The sequence below is a fragment of the Carassius auratus genome, chromosome 33 (assembly GCF_003368295.1).
Source record: "Carassius auratus strain Wakin chromosome 33, ASM336829v1, whole genome shotgun sequence".
Classification (NCBI taxonomy): Eukaryota; Metazoa; Chordata; class Actinopteri; order Cypriniformes; family Cyprinidae; genus Carassius; species Carassius auratus.
This window is the reverse complement of record NC_039275.1, coordinates 3764923-3776952: the sequence shown is the minus strand read 5'-3', so window position 1 is coordinate 3776952 and position 12030 is coordinate 3764923. Positions and strand designations below refer to the sequence as shown.

Genomic DNA, 12030 nt, shown 5'->3' with positions numbered 1-12030 from the left:
CTGTCCTGCCACCTGACTTCACTCTTACATCAGAGACAAATAAATCAGAATCTGAAATCCTGAAATACTGGATAATTTTACAATGCTGTAAATGTACCTGATGAAGGTTGTTACCAAAATGCAGTCACGCTTGACAATCAACTGTACGTTCAGTTTGCTTTTTAATAGTACAAATATTAGTAAGTGAATACCCTCTGGGCTGTGTTACTCACTGCTTCTACTTTATAATATATTGGTGTAAGAATTACAGAACCTCAGACACTTTGATCTTCCCCTCAGGTCTCAATCAGTCATGCAAATTTCACTAATCTATTGTTTCAAGCTGTTTTATGTGTGGTCAATACAAAAACTTCAGGTGCGACTGGTAAGGTGGTTTCACTCTTACATCAACAGAACAGGCAAGAATAAACAAATCAAAACCTGTTCTTCTGATGTGGGAGACGTCCCAATGTGACCTTTTGGGTTATGAGATCCCAACTACCAAAAGCTATTTTTACTTTTTCCAACTGATCTGAAGATTTCTTTGTTCTGGTCTGGATATATAAGCGAAGTGGCAAAACATTACTGGGCTTTCTGTATCCGGAACGAGCCCGTGATAAAAAATGTATTCACACACTCCATACTATGTATTTTTCTAAAAGTCAGATATGCATCTCTTAGATTCATCTTTGAGAAATGTATGTTTTTTATTGAGTTGATATATCTGGATTGGCTGTGCAATTGGCATAATACATATTTACCTGACTGATAATAAATTTTTACATTTGATTGTTACATACCTCATGTAATTTGAAACTTACAAGCTTTAGATTTAAAGCTCCAGGTTCAGACTGAACATTAAAGCAGACTTAAAGCACTGACCCCAGCGAGGATCATGAAGTTCAACGAACAGGAATCTCAAAAATCAAGAAGGTCATTTTAAAGACATCAGGGCTTTCCCTTCCGTGTGAATGAATGAGGAACAAGGAAATCCTTTAGAACAGGGAGTTAACCTGATGTTTATTTACACATTCTTTCCATAGTTTGCTTTATGTCCTGAATATTTAAGACTGGCATTTTTGGACCTCTCATCATCCCTTTATTTATTTCAATAAATAAATATACATATAAAATATCACCAACAAATGTTTGTTCAAGAAAAATTATGGTCTGAAGTGGGTGTGCCTCCAATTGGAAATTCAATTAAAATTAAATTCAATTTGAAATAATCTATATAGCACTTTTCACAATACAGGAAGCAGCTTTACAGAAAATAAAAACTCATTCCATAAAGGCTTTAAAGAACAACACCACCAACAACTTAGCTCAAAGGGGAAATATTTATGATTAATTATAAATATTTATAATTAATTATAAATATTAAGATTAGATCTCAGAATTAACTGTAAAAGAATCAATGAATTGCAATTATTTTAGCATTAACTTTCATTAATAAACCAAACATTATATAATGCTTATTCAGAATTAGAAACATGAGTTAATGTGCTTGTTAGTGTTTGCTGATAAATTCAAACGAATCATTATTTCATGTAAGTTAAAATGCATTCAATTATCATTAAACATTCAAATTTGTGTTTTCTTTAAAAACTATATTTGTTTTCTCCTGTTTATTTATGATTCAAGGAATATCATGTTTAATATTATACTGACGAGTAGTAGACTTATGTGAAAAAAATTTTGCAAACAAAATTACAATCTGTTATGTCTTTAGCACGCATTCGACTAAACTAAACCAGCTACACAAACTGTATTACATTAGCTGAAACTTCAAAATCAATAAAGATACTAAATGATTAGAAATCGTTTATTAACATTTACAAATGATCAATAGTTTCAGCTTTAGAATGGCTTCTGCAAAAACATATAAAAATGATTAGTAAAGATGTGTGAATAGAGTACATTCAGGTCTTTCAGGGAACTTTTTGTCATTGAGGTAACTGCACGTAACGGTATTAATGATTAGCAAAAATTCACAAATGAATAGTTTCCGCATTAGATTGGGTACTGAAAAAAACATGAACAACAGAAGATTTATTACACAGCAAGACCAACAAATAAAGATCATAAGAACTGAAAATGTACTGACATTTGTTATGTTTAGAAAGTTCATAAGTAAACGTAAAAAAATATGATCTTGCTGGCCTTCAGGGACTCCGAATTGTGATGCATTTCATCATCATTTAGTGTACACCATTGTTTATGCAATAAAGAGCAGATTGTTTCGATACCAAGAAAGAAACGGCTAGAGGATATACGTACATGCAAAATTTTTTTAGAGCGGAACTAATACCAAGAGAGAGTTTTAACTGGGCATAAGAACATACATACAGCATGCATAGATCATATACATTTTATAACAGCTTAATTATGTTCTAAATAAAGAAATGTCGTGTAATGTATATGCAAATATCAAAAGACTAAAAGGGACTCTAAGGCATCAACAATCATTAATGATCCTATGCAGATGCAACACAAATGCTATGTTTTTGTTGAACTGTCACAATAAATGGTCAGATCTCATATTAAAATAGTAAAAGTTCAGCATCAATGAGGATTTATTCATGTCAGTTCCTCTCAGCTGATTTCAGTCACATGGAGATAAAGGCTTAATCCTCGTGACATCAAAAGAGTAGATGTCGGTATCATTCGCTCTTAGCAAACTCTCCACAAAAGCAGCAACCTGAGAAAAAAAGACAATATGAGATGAGAAAAACAGGTGCAGAAGTTTTCTCAGTTCACACACCATAATGCATCAAGATTAGAATAATTAAGAGAGTAATACTTCAGATATTGTGGTATATTTCATATACTTTGGATCTTTCCTTTGTGATAATAGTATATAAACATATCTGACCCTGGAGCATAAAAGCAGTCTTAAGTCTCTGGGATATATTTGTAACAATAGCCAAAAATACATTTTATTGGTCAAAATTATGAATTATTCTTTTATGCCAAAAATCATTAGGATATTAAGTGAAGATCATGTTTTGTAAATTTCCTAATGTAAATATATCAAAACTTCATCTTTGTTTAGAAATATGCATGGCATTGCTAAGGATTTTATTTGGGCAACTTTAAAGATTTTCTCAGTATTTTGATAATTTTTTGCACCCTCAGATTCAAGATTTCGATCCTAATAAACCATACTTACATGGAAATATGATTTATTCAGCTTTCACATGATGTATAAAACTCTATTTTCTTTTATTTCTTTTTAAATTGACACTTAAGACTGGTTTTGTGGTCCAAGGTCACATATATATTCATACAATTCTACTCAAGTGTGATATGTTTACATTCATAAAATAAAAATAAAAATACTGTAAATGCTACTGCAGCTCTATTGTCTGATATAATGTAAACAATGTTAGCTGATGAACTTTTATGGTTTAGAACAACAGGCAATAATGGAGGATTTCTAATAAGGCACTGAATAGAAAAACTATAAAATTATTTTCAGCCAAAATTATCACTTTGGGGTCTAAAAGGGACTTTTAAACAGAAACACATGTTCATCTCAAATTTAGAACAACTGTGAGGCTGAAGCTACAAAAGCAGTTTCATTAATTTTGCTAGATATCAGTGCTTTTTTTAACTTGGTTAAAACACTGTGAGTTTTATAAATCTGTAGTTTCCCATCAACAGCTAAGTACATTTATCATGTAGTGGAAGTAAATGATCTGGAGTCAGACAGTCAGAAACGCTCCTCTCACCTGAAGCAGTGCAGCTCGACGCTCTTCTTCAGTGGACGACTCCTCGGCCAAAACCTCCACCTCCAGATTAGTGAGGATCGTCAGAACATCTGTGATATGCCCAAACAGTAGGTCAAACACACTGCATTATGTACACACACACACACACGCATGCACACACACACACACACACACACACACACACACACACACACACACACACACACACACACACACACACAAACCTGTTGTCTTTGCTATCTAAGTGGACACATACAGTACTAAAAGAAACTTAATTTACTTAAACTTCCAAAAAGATTAACTCCTGGCTAGATCCTTCACACATGCACTAGTAAATTACCTTTGGGTGGAGCTTTAGTGGAGGTGATGGGTAAAGGTGTGGGGATGGGTGAAGGTGTAGTGGAGCTGATCGGTGGAGCTGTAGTGGAGATTAAGGGTGGAGTTGTAGTGGAGATGAAGGGTGGAGCTGTAGTGGAGTCGAAGGTCGGAGCTGTAGTAGAGTTGATGAGTGGAGTTGTAGTGGAGATGACGGGTGGAGCTGTAGTGGAGTTGATGGGTGGAGCTGTAGTAGAGATTAAGGGTGGAGTTGCAGTGGAGATGACGGGTGGAGCTGTAGTAGAGTTGATGAGTGGAGTTGTAGTGGAGATGAAGGGTGGAGCTGTAGTAGAGATTAAGGGTGGAGTTGCAGTGGAGATGACGAGTGGAGCTGTAGTAGATTTGATGGGTGGAGCTGTAGTGGAGATGACGGGTGGAGCTGTAGTGGAGTTAATGGGTAAAGCTGTAGTAGAGATTAAGGGCAGAGTTGCAGTGGAGATGACGGGTGGAGCTGTAGTAGAGTTGATGGGTGGAGCTGTAGTGGAGATGACGACTGGAGCTGTAGTTGGAGCATTGAAATCATTGGAGGAAGTGACAGATACTATGTATGTTATAGTATATAAGAGGACTTAAATCATTGATTTATCAATAATACAATAATACAATACTGATTACTCTGACACTGACTTGAATGAAACAATTAAATCAGGAACAGACTAAAACCATCTTCTCAATCTCTCAACATGCTTCAGCTCAAAGAGTGCTTCTCAATAAACAAAGCGTAAACACCTCTATATCTGTGTATGTGTGTTCTTACTACAGGTGCTGTCGTAGTCGGGACAGCAGTCGTTGAGCATTTTGCAGGACTCATCACAGAAACATCCTCTGAAACATTTGTAGTCTGTGGCACTGCAGCACATAGTCGGATCTGAACATGTTCCTATAGGAGCAGTGCAGATAACACATCATTCCTCAGTACACTCACTTATTCAAGCTTGCTAAAGACATTGACACACAGAAGGTGTTTGATGTTTCAGGTATTTGGATGAAATTTTAAATACTTAGTTTTATGAGAAGTAGGGTTATTACTTCTCATAAAGTAATGATCACAATATTCTTTTGCATAGATTGAACACTTTGTTGGCATCAGTGGAAGTGCATTAGCATGGTTTAAATCGTACTTATATGACCGCCATCAGTTCGTAGCAGTGAATGAAGATGTATCATATCGATCACAAGTGCAGTTTGTACCTTGAGTACCTCAAGGCTCAGTTCTAGGGCCGCTACTCTTCACGCTTTATATGTTACCCTTGGGAGATATCATCAGGAAACATGATGTTAGCTTTCACTGTTATGCTGATGATACTCAATTCTATATTTCTTCGGGGCCCGGTGAAACACACCAATTTGAAAAACTAATGGAATGCATAGTCAATATAAAAAACTGGATGAAGAGTAATTTCTTACTACTAAATTCTGAAAAAACAGAGGTGTTAATTTTAGGACCTAAAAACTCCGCTTGTAATAACCTAGAACACTGTCTAAGACTTGATGGTTGCTCTGTCAATTCTTCGTCATCAGTTAGGAACCTAGGTGTGCTACTTGATCGCAATCTTTCCTTAGAAACCACATTTCTAGCATTTGTAAAACTGCATTTTTCCATCTCAAAAATATATCTAAATTACGGCCTATGCTCTCAATGTCAAATGCAGAAATGTTAATCCATGTATTTATGTTTTCAAAAACGAGACATAACACATTCATTTGGGGAACAGCTTCTAACTTAATACAAAATAATATAAATAAAATATAGTAGAAATTACCTGTCAGTGGCAAGGTGTCTGGTTTTGTGTCGTTGGTGTTGTTATTGTCTGAAAATGGGACAGAGGTGCAAATAAGGAATATTATTACGTTTTCATAAATTAGAATGTAATTGATTTCAGCTCAGATGAATCAGTTTTCCTCATTCAGTTTGAATATTTCTGAATACCTGTGAGGCAGGTGGGTTTGAAATCAGGGCAGCAGTCATGTAATCTCAGACAAGCAACATCACAAAAACAATTCAGGCGATGACAGCTGTTGTTCAATCCAGAGCAGCACAGATCTGGACTCGCACAACTTCCATCTGTGACAGATACATCAAACACATCAGTTCATGTAATTTAATAAAAACAATGTATTTAATTGGTACAGTCAATAAATCACACATAAACCACTAACACACGGGAGGTTGAGGCGTCGTTGTTGTTGTATTTATCACACTTGTCACTCCAGACTGTGTGGTTTCTGGGATGTCTGAGCAAGACATGGTTTAACACAACAAGAATAAGCAAATATTTCTGTGCATGGATGTTTTTTTACTACTGCAGTATTACATTTGGATATTCAGTATTTTGTCTCACATGTTGGTGGACTGTCTGTAGTTGTAGTGCTGGTAGTCAGTGGTGTAGGTGGTGTTGTAGTTGTAGTTGATTCTGGTGTAGGTAGCGTAGTAGTTGTAGTAGAAGTAGTTGGTGCTGGTGTAGGCGATACTGTGGTAGATTGAGCTGTGGAATGAAAGACAATCAGAGAATCTTGCGTAGCAATATTGGTTGTGCAGCAGTAGCATTTATTGATGTGGTTTCAGCCATACAATGAAACATAAATGATGTAGTAATTATTCCATGTTTCTGAAACCTCTGTAGCACTGAATGATCATTCCTGATGGTTCTTAAACTCTCTCAAAAGAAGTTAAAATCAAGGAAATCAGTGGATCTAATTTTGTGTTGAAAGCTTTATTCAAAGCTGACACAGATTAGAGTGCAGCTGATGTGGATGTTACCCGTGGTCAAGCAGCTGATGGTAGCGAGCAGACAGCCGATCAGAAGAACAGCGGGAGCCATCCTATAGATTCAGTGTGTGCCTGTGATCTTCTGACTTCAGCTTCTCTGTGGCTCCTTATTTAATGGTCTGGATCGTTTCCTGATAACCCATCATGTGTCTGTCCAGCCGCCTGATGGAACGCAATGCTGTCAGAGACAGATAACTACCAAAAGCATGAAGGAAATGCATTTTTTTTTATCAGATTATAGTTTTTTTTTTTAAACGTGTTTGTACATTCCTATTTGCATTTAGGAATGTTTGTAGATCATGTGGTCTTTCAGTATGTTCACACTGCCATCAACAGGTTGTGCTGTTCTGTCTCATGTCATCACACTCTGTTCCTCTGAAAGGCTTGATAGCAGTTCTTCTTTCTGGCACCTCTCCATTTGTGGTCAAATGCCTCTAAATCGAGAAAACTAAGTGCTTTAGGGAACCTTTTGCATACACTCTCTCTTTCTCTCTCTCTCTCTCTCACTCACACACACACACACACACACACACACAACTATACACAGTTCTTGGAGGTTTGCATCCAAACCTCACAGCATAGAGCTTCACGATGAACTGAACACCCCACACATTGTAGTAAAGTCCAATTATGTATATTTATTTCATGAATTGCATGGTAAACATTTAGGAATCCAGACATATTAAAACAAATATTCAGCATAGACAAGAATCTCCACCCAAAAAACAAACTCAAATCTCATAGTTTGCATCAATTATTAAAGTTTAAAAATCAAACGTTTCAATTAAATATATAAGCATTGTATGTATCAGTAATTGCAGTGTTTTTGTTGAACCATGACCATAAATAACCAGATCTCATATTAAAATAGTACAAATTAGTAGCGATGAGAGTTAATACACATCTGTTCCTCTTGGCTGATTTCTGTCTCAATCACACGGTGATAGTGACTCAATTCTTGTGACCTCAAAAGAGCTGATGTCATTATAATTCCCTCTTAAGTAATTCTCCACAAAAGTGGCGACCTGAGAAAAAAAGATGACAGGAAGTGAGAAAACCGCTGGTCCAGAAAAATGCACTTTTATGATTCAGAACAAAAAACAAGCCATAATGGATGATTTCGAATCAGGCACAGAATCTAATTCAGCCAATAGAATAACTTTAGGGCCTAAAAGAGACGTGACGCCCCATCTGTCTCGACTCTACAACGACTATGAGGCTGAAGTTTCAGGAATTTTGCTAGATGTTAATGTTTTGTTGTAAAGTTTGACTAATATTACATTTATCATGTAGTGCAGTTATGTGATCTGGAGTCAGACAGTCAGACTCTCCTCTCACCTGAAGCAGTGCAGCTCGACGCTCTTCTTCAGTGGACGACTCCTCGGCCAAAACCTCCACCTCCAGATTAGTGAGGATCGTCAGAACATCTGTGATATGCCCAAACAGTAAGGTCAAATACACTGCATTATGTACACACACACACACGCATGCACACACACACGCGCACACACACACACACACGCACACAATCTAAATTGACACATACTTAAACTTCCAAAAAGATTAACTCCTGGCTAGATCCTTCACACATGCACTGGTAAATTACCTTTGGGTGGAGCTTTAGTGGAGGTGAAGGGTGGAGCTGTAGTGGAGTTGAAGGTCGGAGCTGTAGTGGAGTTGAAGGGTGGAGCTTTAGTGGAGGTGAAGGGTGGAGGTGTAGTGGAGTTGATGGGTGGAGTTGTAGAGGAGTTGAAGGGTGGAGGTGTAGTAGGGATGAAATCTATGGAGGAAGTGACAGATGCCATGTTTATTGTAGTATTTAAGAGGACTCAGGATTCATCTTGTAATAAATACAATACTGATTACACTGAATTCAATGCATGAAACAATTAAATCAGCAACAGATTACTTTAAAAAACAATCTTCTCAATCTCTCAACATGCTTCAGCTCAAAGAGTGTCTGTATCGGTGTTTGTGTGTTCTTACTGCAGGTTCTGTTGAGGTCGGGACAGCAGTCGTTGAGCATTTTGCAGGACTCATCACAGAAACATCCTCTGAAACAGTTGTAGTTTGTGCCACTGCAGCACATAGTCGGATCTGAACATGTTCCTATTGGAGCAGTGCAGATATCAGTATACACCCACTAACATTATTCTAGCATTAAGTGTAAGTATTTTATAAAAATAAACTGGAACACCATCACTGAAACTGACAGGAGTTGCAATCATGCTTCTCATGACTTCTCTTTTGCTGATTTGTTTATTCAGAATATAGTAAAATAATGCATATATGTGTAACGGAGGCCAGTGAGTAGTGCTGTGCAGGTAAACCTCACTCCCGGATCTCAAGAGACGCACTAACGACAGACGCTAGTAGCTGTAGCCATTTAGCCTCCTTGTTAGTGCGTCCGCCTCCCATGCTGGAGACCCGGGTTTGAGCCCCGCTCGTAGTGAGGGCGAGGAGTGTCAGAGAGGACCCGGGAGAGAGGGGTTACATTGGTGTGGTGACCCGGATGGGAGTGAGGTTTAGGGAGGTGAGTGTAACGGAGGCCAGCGAGTAGTGCAGTGCAGGTAAACCTCACTCCCTGATCTCATGAGACGCACTAGCGACAGATGCTAGTGGCTGTAGCTATTTAGCCTCCTTGTTAGTGCATCCGCCTCCCATGCTGGAGACCTGGGTTTGAGCCCCGCTCGGAGTGAGGGTGAGGAGTGTCAGAGAGGACCCGGGAGAGAGGGGTTACATTGGTGCCGTGACCCGGATGGGAGTGAGGTTTAGGGGGGTGAAAGTAATGGAGGCCAGCGAGTAGGGCAGTGCAGGTAAACCTCACTCCCTGATCTCAAGAGACGGACTAACGACAGACGCTAGTGGCTGTAGCCATTTAGCCTCCTTGTAAGTGCATCCGCCTTCCATGCCGGAGCCCCGCTCGGAGCGAGTGCGAGGAGCGTCAGAGAGGACCCGGGAGAGAGGGGTTACATATGGACATGTTTTAAAAAAACATGTCTCATTTATTTTTTCATTCATCAGTGTGATGTCTCGCATCTTTAAATGCAAAAGCGTGTTCTGTGTGGATGTCCTCTGACATTATACAGAATAATTTAAAGAAATAGAAAACATACCTGTTAGTGGCAAAGTGTTGCTGCTGTTTGTGCTGTTTTTCACTATGAAAGGGGCAGAGGTGCAGATTTATTAAGATTTCTTATAGAAATGTTCAGTAAACATGCAGTATTTTATTGTTCTTTTAATCGCAGTGATGCTCTTTACTCTTTTATTATACACTCAACACATTCTGATTACTGAACATGCACTGTTCTTATATGAGGTTGTTTACATACAGTAAGTGACTGATTTCAGCACTGATTAATCAAATATGGGTTTTGTTTGAATATGTCTGAATACCTGTGAGGCAGGTGGGTTTAAAATCAGGGCAGCAGTCACGTAATCTCAGACAAGCAACATCACAATAACAATTTTTGCGACGACAGCTGCTATTCACTCCAGAGCAGCACAGATCTGGACTCGCACAACTTCCATCTGTGAGAGGAAATTAAAAAAACATCAATTAATGTAATTTCACACCAAATAATACAGGATATGCCACAGTGAATTAATCACATGAACAAACAAATACTCACACAATGAAGCCTGAGGAGTTGTTGCATTTGTTGTAGTCGCATTAGGTAATGCGCTAGTTGCATTTGGCGCCGTGTTGGTTGCGTTGGGCGGCGTGTTGGTTGCATTTGGTGGCGTGTTGGTTGCATTTGGTGGTGTGTTGGTTGCATTTGGTGGTGTGTTGGTTGCGTTGGGCGGCGTGTTGGTTGCATTTGGTGGTGTGTTGGTTGCATTTGGTGGTGTGTTGGTTGCATTGTTGCGTTGTTGCGTTGGCGCCATGGTGTCTGTGTTGGTTGCCATGTTGGTTGCATTTGGCGGCATGTTGGGCGGCGTGTTGGTTACACTGGGCACCGTGTTGGTTGAGTTGGGTGCCATGGTGGTGCTAGGTGATGTGTTACCCCCGTTGGGCAAAATGGTAGTTGCACTAGTTGCGTCAGGCAATACATTAGTTGCATTGTCCGACATGTCAGTTGCATTAGGTGATGCAGGAACAGCATTAATTGATGTGGTAGTTTGACCTGTGGAATGAAATAAAAATATTTACAAACAGAGAATCTGAAGCATTTACATATCTTTCAATGAGATTCAAATAAGTGGAACTAATTCTCTAATGAAAACTGTATCTAAATCTGACATACATACTGTAACAGCGCAGCTGATGTGAATGTTACCTGTGGTTAAGCAGCTGATTGTGGCAAGCAGACAGCCGATGAGTAAAGCAGCAGGAGCCATCCTACAGATTCAGTGTGTGTCAGACCTCTGCAAGTGATCTTCTGACTTGTACCTTTTCATTTTTGTGTTCAAGACTGTTTCCAGAGTCCATCCCTCTACCGACACACACAGATGTCAGTAACTGATAAAACAAAAACATCTTTATGTGCATGACTGATCACAGATCTCTCAGTTTATCCTGAAATACTGGTTTATTGTATGATGCTATTAAAATATCCAATGTCTGGTGACGATTTCCAGGCTGTGACAGTGTGCAGGACTGCCTTTCTATTTCATTAACAGTGTCCACACACCTGCATCAGACTTATTTATACGTTACTATTTAAAATAACAAACCTCATCCGAATAATACATAAGTACCTTATTTGATTTTCAAGTTCTTTTTTCAGCCCATGTAATCATGTACTCGCCCTCATGTACTCGCCCTGTTTTCTAACTAACTGATCGAAATCCTGTATAAATTTATCATGGTTTCCACAGAAATATGACGCAGCACAGTTGTTTTCAGCATTGATAATAAGTATCAAATCAGTATATGAGACTGATTTCTGAAGATCATGAAGACTGGAGAAATAATGCTGAAAATACAGCTGCACATTACAGAAATAAATTACATTTAACAGATACTCACATTGAAAACAGCTATTTGTTTATTTTTGTAAACTCTCAATGCAAACTGACCATTTCAGACAAAAATGGGATGCATATAAAAATATCATTTGATATTATGTGAGTATGAATAAACATTTATGTCCATTTACTGTATGTACTTCAAATATGTAAGACTTAATAATTTAAGGGAGAGCGGGGTGAGTTGAACCAGGTTTTACT

The 12030-nt window shown here is 38.3% G+C and overlaps 2 protein-coding genes across 2 annotated transcripts; both read right to left on the bottom strand.

The window, feature by feature from the left end:
* Nucleotides 1-1854: 1854 nt before the first annotated feature.
* On the bottom strand, nucleotides 1855-7333 carry LOC113052770 (mucin-5AC-like). Its single transcript, XM_026217202.1, has 9 exons — nucleotides 6850-7333; nucleotides 6431-6574; nucleotides 6249-6323; nucleotides 6019-6153; nucleotides 5852-5899; nucleotides 4846-4968; nucleotides 4054-4587; nucleotides 3726-3802; nucleotides 1855-2684 (listed from the first exon to the last, which is right to left on the bottom strand). The coding sequence occupies exons 1-9, from the start codon at nucleotides 6908-6910 to the stop codon at nucleotides 2643-2645; spliced, it is 1239 nt and encodes a 412-aa protein (XP_026072987.1). The 5' UTR covers nucleotides 6911-7333; the 3' UTR covers nucleotides 1855-2642.
* Nucleotides 7334-7548: 215 nt separating this feature from the next.
* Nucleotides 7549-11253, bottom strand: LOC113052771 (mucin-2-like). Its single transcript, XM_026217203.1, has 8 exons — nucleotides 11139-11253; nucleotides 10491-10985; nucleotides 10255-10389; nucleotides 9975-10016; nucleotides 8845-8967; nucleotides 8465-8638; nucleotides 8197-8285; nucleotides 7549-7883 (listed from the first exon to the last, which is right to left on the bottom strand). Exons 1-8 carry the CDS (start codon nucleotides 11197-11199, stop codon nucleotides 7788-7790), a joined length of 1215 nt encoding a protein of 404 aa, XP_026072988.1. The 5' UTR covers nucleotides 11200-11253; the 3' UTR covers nucleotides 7549-7787.
* Between the last annotated feature and the right edge of the window lie 777 nt (nucleotides 11254-12030).